The following is a 14,526-nucleotide window of genomic DNA, read 5'->3' on the forward strand; positions in this document are numbered from 1 at the left end:
AATGACCGGACGAGCTGCTGGAATCACTAGACGTACTGGAAGATGATGTTGACGGTGATGAAACTCTACGATCAGTACCCCCCGCACGGTCATCCCAGGCCTTTCAGTTGAAGAAGAGGTAGACATTACCTTGTATCAAGTGATGATCGGTGAGCGCTATATCTCGTCCGGGACGCAGCGATGAGTAAAGCAGGCACAGTGAAAATGACAGTGGTCCCTCTCCCCTATTTATAGCCGAGAAAAACGGTTCCATACTGTCATCTCCACCGTTGATTTACCTAGGATCTAACGGTGAGGAAATCGTGACTGTTCACGTCTGCAATGCTGACATCATCGATTAATCTCAACCATCCCTGATTACCCATCTGACGGTTGGAAAGGAAACGTCTTTTCAGCAGTTATGAATCTCTCATCGTTACGTCTTTTCACACTGCAAATATATGGGTCAGGAAACCCTAACGCTCTTGCCATCGCTAAGGGCTTGGGGGGCTTATGTAGTATAGTGGCACTTAGATAGATCGGGAAGGGTGTAAGGAAGATCGGGCATGGGATAGCACCGATCGGAATAAACANCATCAATAGAAGATTGGGTGAATTCCATGATACGATCCTGAGGAATGATAAATGGTACTTAGGTAGATCGGGAATGGTACAAGGAAGATCGGCCATGAGNTAGCACCGATCGGAGAAGACTGTATCAATGTTAGAAAATGGAGTGAATCCCAGTGTGGAAGTGGGAAGCAGTTGCGGACAGTTGACGAAGATATTTTGCGAGTTTAACGGAGCGAGAATCTAGGAAGTATGAAACAGTCGTGGGTAACGGAAGGGTGAGGCAGTTGCGGATAATATGGAGAAAGTTACGGGAAGTTCAGGTACANTCTAATGCAACTCCTATTAAAGTGGAATTATTTCTCTATAAATAGAAAAAAGGTAACTCAGGTAAAGGGTTGATTCTGGTTTTAGAAAACTAGTTACTCAAGTGATTTAAGCTAACTTGATCGTCGGAGTGCTAACGTGCAGATACATCTCGTTCAGTTACTAGTTCGCCATCAAGTACGTGAGAGAGAAGATCGTGATTTGTGCTTGTAAATCGTGGTCTCACTTTCCTACAAGAACAATTTGTATTTATTGTTTTCGAGTAAATGGCAGCAAAATTTTCTATTTTTGTTTAAAGTGTTGCCATGTTGTACATTGAATTAAAAGAGGATGACTCTTTCCTTTTATGTTTCTTATATAAAAAGTACATTGATACGTAAACTAATTAATGTAACAAGTCGTGTAAGGTAAGTTATCATGATATAGTATGTATTTTAACTTAATTTTAACATGTTTTTATTTTGAAGATGTATGTTAGAAAAATATATGAATGTTTGGAAAAAGAAATAGTATATGTTCATAAAAGAAATATTAAATTTAAAATTTGGATAAAATATAATATACAAGATAAATAATCTTCTAAGATTTGTTTTGTTAGAAGTCTAATAATATTGTTCATTTGATAGTGCAACGATGTATACGAAACATGTTAAATGAAAATAATAAATATAGACTACTAGGTGTTATTTCAAGTGTGATTGTTGAAATTAGAATTAGAAGAAAAAAAAAGAATATTACTCTTAGTTACTAAATGTTTTCAAAATTATTTTACCATTAATCATTAATTTATGGTTTAAATTTTTTATATTCAAATATAATACATGTGTTAAAATAATAAAATAAATTTAATAAAATTCTCTAATACACTATTATAATAATTAAGTAGTAGACTAACCAAAGCAAGTAACAATTGTAACATATGAAGATTAAAAAGGTGAAATGTGAATATGAAATACTAATACGAAAGCATTACATGACAAAGGTTGATAAATTATTCAATACATATCACAAAAAGAAAATAGTGAACGAAATTAAAGACATGAATATATATTGCTCTTAAATACTACATCATCCATCAATTAAAAAAACAACTTCCAACTTAAATCGCCCATTCTCAATCTTAATAATTTTTTTATTAATGTCTCCAAGGGCAATTCATTCTTTGAATGGGCAGTAGTTCCAGAATCTTGAGGGAAGTGACAACCACATCATTGCTCAAATCAACAGTAAAACACTAAACATCGTTTGAAAAACTTAAAGCAAATCTTGAAAAATTAAGAGCATAGATTTAGTACACACTACAATGTCTTACATGAAAAAGTAAAAATAGTTTTTTAATGTTAAAATACCTCCCCAATGCCAACGCAAAAGACATCATTGATGGGATTAGAGATGACAACGAATCGGATACGGATAGTACTTACCTGCAATTCAATCCGACAAAAAAATTTCACCCGCTACTCATACAGATATCCGGTTAAAAAATGTCTACGAGTATTTTAAAATACGTGATATCCGCGGATACCCACAAATATCTAAAAATATATATATATTTTTATAAATTATTAAAATAAAATTTAATTAGAATTACAAAAAACATATAAAATATAATATAAATTAAAATTCAATTTTAATTAAATTTAACCTTGTAAAATATAAATTAATGTTAATTTTAATTAAATTTAACTTAGTAAAATATAAATTAAATTTTTATTTTTACTTTTTACGGGTAGTGAATATCCGCAAATACGGATACTATAATACTTGCATCCGACTTGTTTATAAGTGAATATTAAAATATTTGTTATTCGCAGATTGTGAATAGTAAATATTTACGAATATCAACTATCCGTCGCGGATTTTAACAACGAATATCCACTAGCGCGAATTTTGTTTTCATCCTTAGGTGAGATGCTTGAGTCTACACATTTTCCCAATCTCTCCGAATACAAATCATTGAATATTAATACCCATAGTCAATGTTGATAAATAATTAATGATCATAATAAAGATATATATAAACAACACAAAAACACTTTTGAAAGCCTTACCACTGACTTGGAGACAACATCATTCGACTTTTGAATTATTTTTTCATCCTAAAAGTTTGTTCAAATCAGAAGTTGGATCAAGCTTGCACTCAACATTAAACAGAAAAGTCTTATCCATGAGGAGTTGAAACTCTTCTGGAATATTTCCAAAATATGCATTCTGAAACCAAAACCATTATGTAAGTCATTGAAACTTTAATTAAAAATGTTATAAGATGTTCAAAAATCCTAGTGTGAAAATAAAGAACAAAAGCTAAAAAAGAAAATAATGTGTTTGAAAAATGTACCTCATGACATTCAAAAACCTTAGAATAGAACTTATTCAGTGTTATAAATGCATTCATATCAAATAGTACAAATGTCGTTGAATCTGTTTCATCTATTACTCAAACCTTGATTTATACTTGAATAGATACAAAGATGTAAAATAGAGTAATAAAAACATGATCGAACCCTAAACACACATATATAATGGAGCATATAACATAAGGCACAGCAGATCACCATTTACGATTTCAAATTTAAATCTAAAATTGAAATCCTTGTTTCAAACTAGATAGAACATTAGGTTACAAAACTGTTGTGCGTGTTGTTTTTGAAATGGTAGAAATAAAGATGTGAAATATGTTATACTCTGATTTCACTACGGTACTCACAGTTTCATGGCTTCCAACATACTGGATCAAGCCATCACTAGCAGAACAATGCCCAGATCTGTACAGCCCAATAGTTCTCAGCTCAGTTTATTTCACGTAAACTTTTTTTGTTATGATATTATAGTAGATAATAAAATAGTGAGTTGTAATTTGTTACGCAAAACGTGTATATAACATTGTCCCTTTTTTGCTTAAATTAATATACGAAATTCATTACCTTATCTTTTGTTAGTTTTAATATTTGTTCAAAAAACGATTCGCCACGTTTATGGGCACAATCCGTCGGGCTAAACATATTTTCTTTTTTTCTTTATTTGGGTTTCATTAGGTAGAGGTGATTAAGAAAACTGAAGGGATAATAAAAGACACTTGCTACAGTTGAAGTTAATTAAATACTGAAGAGATCAATGGCTTAAACGACGATAAGTTGTTATATACAAAAATGACAACATGAGATTTTTAAAATCTACATATTTTTCCTTCAATATAAACATCCCACCTCCAATCTTTACTATAGAGGAAGAAGGTCGGATGAAATTCTATCAAAAGCATTAACGTTGAAATTTCATTCCAGGATTCAAGTAATTCCTTGAAATGCGTTGATGCTTGTCGTAGAACTCTTGAGCAGACCAGCAGAACATTTTATCATGGGCGTGCTACAACCGAGTGTGCTCAAATGAAAGAAAATGTTCTTCACTGCATTTACTCCAAGTTACTACTTACTAATAAGCAGCAGCAGCAGCAGCAGCAGATCTAAAGCTTCATTTTCGCAGACTCCTTGTCATAAAACTTCATTGCAAGGATGCACTAAGACAAGCATGACACAAGTTGCCCAGAAGCATACGAGTTAGAGATAAAAAATGGTTGTTTTCTATTAAAATTGTAAGTCAGTGGTTCATGATTCTTAGTTAGACGGATGTTGGTTGGGTATTACATATACTTTTAGATACTTGGGTCACTATGGTAAGCAAACAATTATGAACACAGCACTGTTTGATACTACGAGGAAAATGCCTACTGCTTCTTCTTAATGATGAAGTTCTCTTCAGGCTGCTTTTCCCAAAAATAGTTTGCAGCCTCTATCCATCGGGGATGAACCAAAAACTTTTTTTCTTTCACTGCCCACCAGGACTTTTCTGTTCCAGCATCAGTACCAACTACGTGTGTCACAGATGGGTCAACTTCTGCCAAACAAGTAGCTCCCATCTGCTCTGCCATCTTCCGCAGAGATGGCAATGCACCATGAAAAATACGGCTGAAAACAATCACACATCCGCTCAAGACTTCACTTCGAACTGATGACAAAACCTTCAAAACATTAATTTTTATTGTGAGGATTTAGTAAGGGAATCTCATATTTAAGATTCTAAAATTAACTAAAAATATTGTTAACATAACTACCTGCCTCACATCTCGGTTAACAAGATCATCTTCATGTTTCTACAAAGGGTTCCCCACCACGCAATTTTAGTATTATATCAGAAATAACAAACATTTAATCAGGATGGCATATGAGCGACATACATCAAAGAATGTGCAGTGGACTTGCTTTAGCACTTTGAGGATTTTTGCAAGCGCTCCATCAGTTTCATCTTCATCATTCCTCAGTTCAGCAAGGGATTTACAATTGAAACCAAACTGTCGACAACTTGAAGCAAAAAAATGGTATCTTTCCATCAGTATAAGATTATCTTTATGTTTCAACCATGCCTGCAACATTTAGTAGCAACATTTTCATTCATCCCATTAAAAGGAAACAATTTTAGTTCATAAATTCAAAATGACAAAAGCCACCTGAAACGTTAAATGGGTAGATCTTAATCTTAGAACATCTTAAACTGAGATTTCTATAAAATGAACTTTACAAATTCAGTTTACAAATAACCAGGTAAACCATTGTATTAAAACCATCACAAGAGAAAGATATAAAGCCATGACAGTGACATAAGATCAATTGTGCGCTGCTAAAATTGCCATTTAAGAAATCTTCAAAGCCTTTTGAGAGGGCCAATGCAGCAACATCTTCAGGCATCAAACATTCAACCATATGCTGATATAAAGATAGAGAGGACAAAAGTTCAACAATAATGAAATTTAAAACACGTACACCTGTAAATACATTAAAATACTAACACATCTAAGTAAATGAAAACAGATTTATTTTATTTTCTGAAATAAATATATAGTTCCATAGAAACCACCAACTGGAAATCAGCAGAGCCATATTTAATAATCTTCGTTAAGTTTCAGAAAGGAACATTGAAAGTAAAACTGACGGAACGCATCTAAAAAGAAACCACTTTTTTCTCAAATGTATAAACAAACAAAAAAGTTTAAAATGCTCTAGAATCCTAAAGTAAGGTTTTGGTTAAGTCTTGTGAATGGAAAACACACGGTACCCACTANAGGTAGGAAACCAATCAAGTTATTCACCGGAAATTAGTTATCTATAGTGCAAGCAGATACTTTGTACCAATGATAGGCTATATAAAAAATGCAGTCACTAATCAACTCTATAAAATGATTTCTGAAAGACCTTTAGACACAGGGAAACGCTATGCTATTATTTTTTATGCACACTAAGACATTCTAGCACCAAAAATTGCAAATGCATGTAAAGCTAATTTATTATGTTCCTATATAACAACCGCGTATAGGGTATAGCTTTTCTATTTATAATATAGAATCTTATTTCACTATTTCATTCAAATTATAATATTTTTATTTTAGAAGTAGTCTGACCATAGTTGAGTCCCTAAAGACTACATATAACGGATGAATGGAAGACGTGCCTTTCAATGCTATTTAGTAATTGAAAGACAATTTTTTTTCCATTGTGAACAAACTAATCATAAACAAAAAGATATTGACCAGTGTATGCAAATCATTATGCTATTCATATAGACTTAAAGGAAAACATTCTAGGATTATCATCCACATGAAATAACTATTATCCAACAAACATTTCTATGAAGTAACTCAGTAGTACATGTCAGAAACCAGTAATGCACTTACGTGTTCTGTATCATCAAGAATTAGAACAGCACTTTCTTGCCCTAACACAACATCAAGACCCTTCTGATGCTTCTGAGTCCCATCATCTCGAGAAATAACCTTAGCATTGAAGTACTCTCCTTGAGGATCAAGTAGCTTAGCCATCTCCAATGCATATGGCCGGTCACCCATGGTGTATATGTACATCTCAAACATTTCAGTAGCTTCTTTCAGAAATGAGCGGACAAAGGGCCTTAACTTGGTCATCATATGCATGTGCTCCAATTTGAAGAGGCTACCTTTGGAGACATCTATGATTTCATTACATAAAAGTTCAGAAAGGCAACATCCTTAATAAGCAATAAGAACCCAGAACATCAAAGGTACATAGTGCAACATTTCAGTAACAGATCATGAAATCAAATAGCAACACAGTACAATAATAGTAGACATCTAGCATTGATGTGACAGTCTGTTTTATAACATGATAACATAGCACCAGCAAAATAGATATCAATGTGATTAAAACAAAAAGCACTGTTAAGAAAAACTGCCGATTTAGAATACTGATAACAATTACCAGAAGGAAAAACACATATGTTTACACATACCTCGTAGAGAATCTATCTGATGAAGCAAATGTGACTCTTCTGAACTCAAATGAGCAAGGAGAGTGGAATTTAGCAGTGTGTGATCTAGGTCAAGAACCAAGTAGAGCTTTTTACGACATAACAAACTCTTCATGTCTGTATTTCGCAATCTAGAAATTTCCTCATCATGAAGTCTCAGTCCCTGAAAATAGACCATATGTTTAATGAACCTATTCAGCTAAATTAAGTAACTAGCTTGGTTACGTCTATTATTTCACTAGCCAACCATCATGCTAACAAAATCATGAAAAAGAAAATTGGATTTTTATATTAAAGATTAGAGGATATTTATAACGTTTATAGAACCAACACCATCAAACTCTGGGGCACATATGATCCTTAGGTTTAACTGTATACTTTTGGATGAATGCCCCAGCACAACATATTTTAATTCTTATAGGAACTTTAATAATAAACTAGACCACAAATTAGTGGTGCAACAGGTTCACAATTACACTTTTTATTTTATTAAAAATAGGTGACAACCATTAAACAAGGAAATCACTTTTTAACATTGTAAAACTTATTTCAGGTTAATCCTAGTTACCAAAATTGCATAAACTGTGCCATGATGCAGCAACCTAACCACAATCTAAAACAAAAATTTTAATTCCAATAGATGACCATCTGAAAACAATAGATACCTTGTGTATGTACCCAAATGTCACACCAGATTTCCCATCCAACTGTTGCCCACAACGTATACACATACTTCCAAACGAGCCAGGATGTGTACATACATCTACCTTGATAGATGTCTCTGCAACAAAAACAAAAAAAAGTTATGTAACTTTCCAAAACAAAATGATAGTTTTATAAGAACCATAATAATAGTCGTAGAAACATGTGCAATTCGAATCATCACAACTAATTTAGAAGTCTAGTTATTGTTATACATGGGCCCACAGAAAAGCTAGTGTGAGGACTGTACAAGGAACCTGTTTGCTGAGTATCATTACTCTAAGACATGACAAGGTCAGTAAAAAACAATTATTAATGTTTCTTAGTGAAGAGGGTGAAAAATCATTTGAGTGAAGCAAGTTACATATGCAAATGCTATGCCAAGCTTAGGTTCAACCAGTGAACTAGTTTAAGAGAGATTTATACATACAGATAAAACAGGGAAATATACCGCCGACTTAGTTATAAATTGATTTTTTTGCTGTGGATTAACAAAAAAATTTAATTATGCTCAGTTTCACATGTGGTGGGAAGGATTCTGTTTCCCAAAGATTACAAAAGAAAGAACTATAGCAATTAAAATTACCTAAATTCTGTTTGCTGATTCCTTCTGAAGTAGACCCCTCCGTTTCTTCAGTGCTTTCAATTTTACGTCTTTTAATTCTGCTTTAATTCACAAGTTAGAGTATAAATCAATGAAATGTTACCAAAAAATGAAGCAAAAGAACAAAATTGTAGCATCGTCTCTCAGAATGATATCTGCAACATAAATGCACCAAAAGCATGAACTCTAAAATATCAGTCTCACCCTTTTGGGTTAATGCAAATTGGTTCACAGTTCCACGGACAACAAGCAAAATTTCATACAATGCTGAAGATATTCAAAGCAAGACTCAGATAAAGCACACTTAATGTCAGTTCTTAAAAAGGCCTAACAAGTGGTAATTCCTTTTTATTGAAGGAATTGAACATATTACAACTCACAAACCCTGCTCAATCAACTCAGTTAGACCCCCTTAAAATGTAATATAACTCAATGATATAGTTGATGAGGAATGATGAAAGAAGGGTTCAGTAAAGATCCCAAACTCTTATTTCAACGTGCCACTAACTATCATATAAGCAATATCCCGATGTAATTAAAACCACTCGTTATGATCTTTTATTATTTTTCCAAAAAAAACATCAATCCTAGGAAGTCGTGAAATAGTGAAAGACCTGTGAGATAAAATGCTTACTGCAACAGAATGAAAAGGCATAATAATGTCGAAGAGGAAAAGGGATTAAGGGACTTTGGGGGAAAGTCATGCACACTTCCCCTTTTTCACCATTAGGCTGCTGGTGACTTATTGTATAAGACATTATTTAAGTTTCTGTATACTTATCCAAAGATAAGGGAAAGCCTCAGAAACTTTCCCTCAAAGCGACAGTTCCAGATCCATCTGAACAATAGCAAAGCACAGTGACATGGTGAACTGAACAAAAACATGGAAACAACAGACCAGAACGCAGGAGATAGAAAGTGAACGAGAACAGAGCAAAGCCGGAAACACCTTGAGGATACCACAAAAATGCCAGAAATGGACAGAGACAGCATATGTTTCAGAGGCACAGGGGCACACAATTTTCGAATAGGGTTTCAATTTTCAACCCCGAAGAAGGGAGTGAAATCACAAATTGTTAACTAAAATAAACATAATAGAACACCTGTGGGGAGTAAAGAGGGCCTTTCAGCAATTAATAAAATTTGCACCCACGAGTAGTAGTTCTGCAAAATCATATAATAGCCACATCATGAATATGAGAAACGATCTGGAAATGTGTAGCAAGCAGCCAAGCACGACAACACAATGTACAATTAACAACTATGAACACAATTTGTTTGAACTCTGAAGTCCGAACCAAAACATATTACACTTAAAAACAAAATCAACAAAGCCTTGTTCAACTAGAGAAGTTCAGCACGGATCAACTGTATCCCATTACACTCCAAAAAGTAAATTTTCCTTAAAATCATATTTAGGCACCACAGTACTCTATCTAAATAATTTTAAGTTCTCTAAGAGATCGCAATTTGATATATAAAACACTCACATATAACAAACTCCACTTAGTTGAAATTTGAGAAACCAAATTTGACAACAGTTGTTTAACGCATACCAGAGCACATACAATAACATGAGGGGAAAAAAAAAAAAAAAAAAAAAAAAAAACAGATTATGAAGAGCACCTGACACTCTCAAGCTCATCTTCGTTTTCAGCCTCTTTATCTGGCGATGATTCGGGTGAACTAGCACCAAGTTCAGCATCAAGAAATGCAATGAAGTCATCACTGTTGGACGAATGCACAGGAGAATCGGTAACAACACTCATCTGCATCACACATGCAACAAAACAAAAATCCAGAAACAAAGGGATCACAACACAAACCACTACAAATTGGAAACAAAGCAAGGGGTGTCATAAAGAAAGCCAAGAAAAAACAGTGTCCAGAACAAAAGGGAGTATCATATAGAAAGCCAACACACAAACAAAGTTAGTCCCTATCTAGAAAGTGAAACTCTCATACACTCCTAAAATAGTATGAAGTAACGTAATAAGATAACACAGAACATGAATTGAAGTTTGAAAGTACCTTTGTGTGTGGATTGAAACGAAATGGATGAAGGGATTTGAATAATTTGAAGTTTTAGGTTAATTTAGTACGGAATTACAAAACAAGTTGAAGACGACGCTAACCTGCACTGGTGTGAATGCAAGACTGGACGTCAAACCAGATGTAGCCTCACAGCTACCATAATTCTCTTCCTTGAAACTAACAAATGAAAAATAGTCTATCAGAATTAACGCTGTGATCAGTTAAATAAACAAAATCTTAATTTTCAAAACAACAATTTCAATGACAGTATTCACTAGCAGCTCATGAATCTTCTACAGTATGGTTAAAAAGTACACACCTCGATTTCCAATCATATTTTTTTATTTCCTTACCTCAAAGAAACCCTTGAAATTGGTTAAGAAAGGCTAACTAACTATTGCAGCGCAAAAAAAGAGTACTCTGCGGAGTAATATGATTTCATAGTCTCTCAGACCCTACCGCTATGGGGTTTCCAACAACGGTGGCCAAACGCTGAAATTCCTTTCTCAATCTCAAATTTCAAATCTCAAAATAACAGACATATCACAGTATGCGGCATCCATTCAACCTATAACGCGCTGTGACGCACAAGTATATAGTCGAAAGACAGCATTCAAATAATTCACGCGCTTAAACTCACCAAATCCCCCGAACACGTCCTCGGCGGCAAGACGGTTAGTGGCTTCGAACTGATGATTGGTGGGCGAGGGGACGGTGGTGGCTAGGGGACGGCGGTGGCGTAGGGCCCTATCTAAGAAGCAGACGAAGGGTGATGCAAAAGGGATTAGTTGCCTGAACCCTAAGGAAAAATAGATACGGTTGTGATCTATGGTATACTGTATTTCTCATTTTTGCTAAATACTTTTTTAATTTTTCTCAAAAAAAACAAATTATTACCGTCTAAAATTCACTTCAATTATTAATTAAAAGTACTTAAGCATATAATGCTTTATCTTTTTACTATTGCTTCGTTGTATCTAAATTTTGTACATCAACAAAATTACATTTCTAACATGTCTTAATAATTTATACATGCTTTCTTTTATAAGTGTATTTATCACTAAGCATTTATAATAAAATAATAATAATAACATAACAAAAGTAAATAGTCTATAACTAATCATATCTCTTGTTTATTTTTTAAAGTCTTTCTAATTTTTCACTTCTGACTTCACAAATTTTATATATAGAAATCAATCTTATAAGAAATACTTATTCAATTCTTTTCTTTACTTTTATATTATATAATTTTTTATTTAATAATTAAACTGACAAATTAGCACATAATTTTGATATATTTGTGCTACTTCACTTTTTTAAGAAAGATTAATCTATTTTTTTTTCAATGTGTTTTCTTTTTTGTGTTTGTTCCAATAGAATCTAGCATTGTCCTATTTCTCTATTGTTTTGTTGTGTCTTCAAAATTGTGAAGCAGGCCTTCCTAATTTTTTTTCCACCATCATTAACCCATAATAAAAAAAAAACTTTATATGTTCATTTGTTTAGCAAGTTTTTAAATTCTTACTCTTTTAACTAATAAAAATATAGCTTAAACATTTCTTAAAAGTTGATTCCAACAAAGGAAAATTGGATCATAAATGGTATGTTGTTCTTTACTATGAGAAAAATTAGATCATAAATGGTATGTTGTTTTTTATTATGATGTAAGTTATCACATTTTATAAATAACATGATTAAGTACTTTCATTAGGTCCTTTTTCTATAAAAAAAATTAAACTAGACAGGTCTCATACATAAGTGGGGAGCACCACACAAAAATGTGAGGGTAGTACTAAACTTTTTATATAAATTTAACAAAATTTCATTAAATACAAATTTTAAGAACAATTAATGAGATATAATTCATATATACCACGAAGGTCATCATAGTGGTCATACAAGAACACAAAGTGGTTGAATATGATTGTTTACCAAAAATTAAATTGTAGACCCATACATGAAACAAAATTGTAAAGTTGTGAACAAATAAGTAGGTAACAACAAAAGACTTTTTGTACATGTTCAACAAAATTTCATCCAATGAATATGTTAAGAACAACAATGGGATGTACTTCATATTATGTTTTATTTAGTTGTTTTTATTATATTTTTTATGATATTGTTCATTTTATAAATATTAGGGTCGAATTTACTCAATGGAGCTTGAAGAAAGTGCTAGGCACCAGTATGGGATATCTACCAAACTCAATAACATGATCCCTTGAGTTGTTCTTGTTGAGAAGCGTCTTTAAGCAAAACTTTGAAGCACCTTGACATAGGGCGTCATCTGACAATAGACGACTTCCTTCCCCAGAAGATCTCTAGAAAAGTTGGTGTCATGCAACACTCGTTCCATGGTTCCTTTATGGGTATAGAGATGGTCTCACCCTTCCAGGAAAGAGTTATTGTATCTTTCACGACCAATGCTAGCAACAATGGTTGCTATATTCACCTTCATCTCCTTGCCAATCATTTTGGAGGTGAGTCCTTCACTGTGTAGTTTCTACACTGGTCCAGAATTGCCTGACAAGCTCTGGAAGAATGAGTGTGTCCCACTTAAAGTACTTCGACAAGTCATAGCGATAGATATTAATAAGCATGTCAAACCTGTAAGCACGTAGTTCCTTCAAATTCACCCAATTAGCAATTTGATAGGCTTGTCCAAGGTGGAGTTGATAATGTTCACTCTCTTAGCAAAAGGGTACACTTCTTTGAGCGAAACAACAACTTGTTCAATAAAGACCATAGATACAAAGATTAGGTTTGGTGGTTGTGGAGACATTTAGAAGATGAGTGGTTTGAGAAAGAAGCTTGAGGGTTAAGTTTTGTACTGGAGAGGTGGAGATTTTCAAGTGAGGGTTACATAGTGGGATGATGGTTATATGCATCAGCTTGAATATGAATGTTAGATACATTACATTTTATTTTAATTAGAGAAACATAGTTCCTATGTTAATTATGTTATTTTTACATATTGATTTGTATTTGGGCTTAACTCACATTCTCATTATTATAAATACATTATCTTATGTGTATTTTCTACACAAGAGAGATTAATTTTATACTTAATTTTACTATATTCAATAAATATAATTAATTTGAATGTAATTTTACAATGCAATTAATTACTAATAAAAATTGATTCATTAATTTGACCTTTGTTAATGTGGAATACAATAAATAGACCGAATTACAAAATTATCACATTGGTTACCTTTTAAAGATAAGGGTAATCTTAGCCAATTATGAATATTAGAATTACAATTAAGGCTAATTCATTTTGTATTTGGTCTAGAAAAAAAGTGGATCAAGTCAATTAACCTCAAATAAAAACATAGATTATTATTTTTTACTCATCCCATATAACATTTAACTTTCAGGATTAAGTAGTATAATCAGTGATTTATTTTGTAATTTTCTTTTTTATGTAAAATATCAAAGTGTACAATTTTAATAATCTTATTTTTATGTTATTAAATTAGTAGAAATATTGAATTCTATAAGTTAAAAAATAAGTAATACTTACAATTTTATAATTTCTAATTTTTAGGTATAAGCATGTTAGAAATTTCATAAAAAAAAATATGTATATAACTAAAACAATAAGAAAAACTACATTTTAAGTATTTAAAGTTGTCTAATAGAATTGAGAATTGAAGAAAGTGTCTTGTCAAAATAATCTTAATTAATGGCAAATCTATATTACTTATATCCTTGGACACATTATAAACTAGGAATACATTTTTAGACAAATCCACATGCAAATTAGTCCACCCACCTTTTCATTGACTTGCATAGATAAACCTAAATATACTAGCAAATCAAAATATTCGTTATGTCTTTACACTTTTTCTTACCACCTACGAGCGATTCATATAGTTCACCTTGCATTTTCATCCTTAAGGAAGATGGAAGAATATAGGTGAAGTTCATACAAATCTAAGTAACGGAAGTTTTCTCAACTTCGATTAAGTTTTAAA

The 14,526-nt window shown here is 32.6% G+C and overlaps 1 protein-coding gene across 5 annotated transcripts; it reads right to left on the bottom strand.

Moving 5' to 3' along the window:
• Nucleotides 1–3,967: 3,967 nt before the first annotated feature.
• On the bottom strand, nt 3,968–11,430 carry LOC106762877 (RNA polymerase II C-terminal domain phosphatase-like 4). Of its 5 annotated transcripts, none has more exons than XM_014646986.2 (10): nt 11,187–11,425; nt 10,648–10,723; nt 10,139–10,281; nt 8,495–8,574; nt 7,872–7,987; nt 7,189–7,369; nt 6,599–6,888; nt 5,108–5,293; nt 4,985–5,023; nt 3,968–4,891 (listed from the first exon to the last, which is right to left on the bottom strand). In XM_014646986.2, the coding sequence occupies exons 3-10, from the start codon at nt 10,279–10,281 to the stop codon at nt 4,598–4,600; spliced, it is 1,329 nt and encodes a 442-aa protein (XP_014502472.1). In that variant the 5' UTR covers nt 10,648–10,723; nt 11,187–11,425; the 3' UTR covers nt 3,968–4,597. The 5 variants fall into 5 exon arrangements, with proteins under 5 accessions (XP_014502472.1, XP_014502473.1, XP_022637014.1 ...); XM_014646987.2 differs by having other exon boundaries at nt 8,495–8,571; nt 11,187–11,419; XM_022781293.1 differs by lacking the exon at nt 4,985–5,023 and having other exon boundaries at nt 11,187–11,430.
• Nucleotides 11,431–14,526: the final 3,096 nt, after the last annotated feature.

Source organism: Vigna radiata, chromosome 5 (genome assembly GCF_000741045.1).
Source record: "Vigna radiata var. radiata cultivar VC1973A chromosome 5, Vradiata_ver6, whole genome shotgun sequence".
NCBI classification, from domain to species: domain Eukaryota; kingdom Viridiplantae; phylum Streptophyta; class Magnoliopsida; order Fabales; family Fabaceae; genus Vigna; species Vigna radiata.

What these genes read in the sequence shown, in the direction of transcription:
- LOC106762877 (XM_014646986.2), bottom strand. Translation starts at nt 10,281, where the DNA reads ATGAGTGTTGTTACCGATTCTCCTGTGCATTCGTCCAACAGTGATGAC. An exon ending in TCAGATAGATTCTCTACGAG is followed by an intron (nt 6,889 to 7,188) that starts GTATGTGTAAAC and finishes ATGAAATCATAG; the next exon opens with ATGTCTCCAAAGGTAGCCTC. An exon ending in TTCTTGATGATACAGAACAC is followed by an intron (nt 5,294 to 6,598) that starts GTAAGTGCATTA and finishes TAAATGTTGCAG; the next exon opens with GCATGGTTGAAACATAAAGA.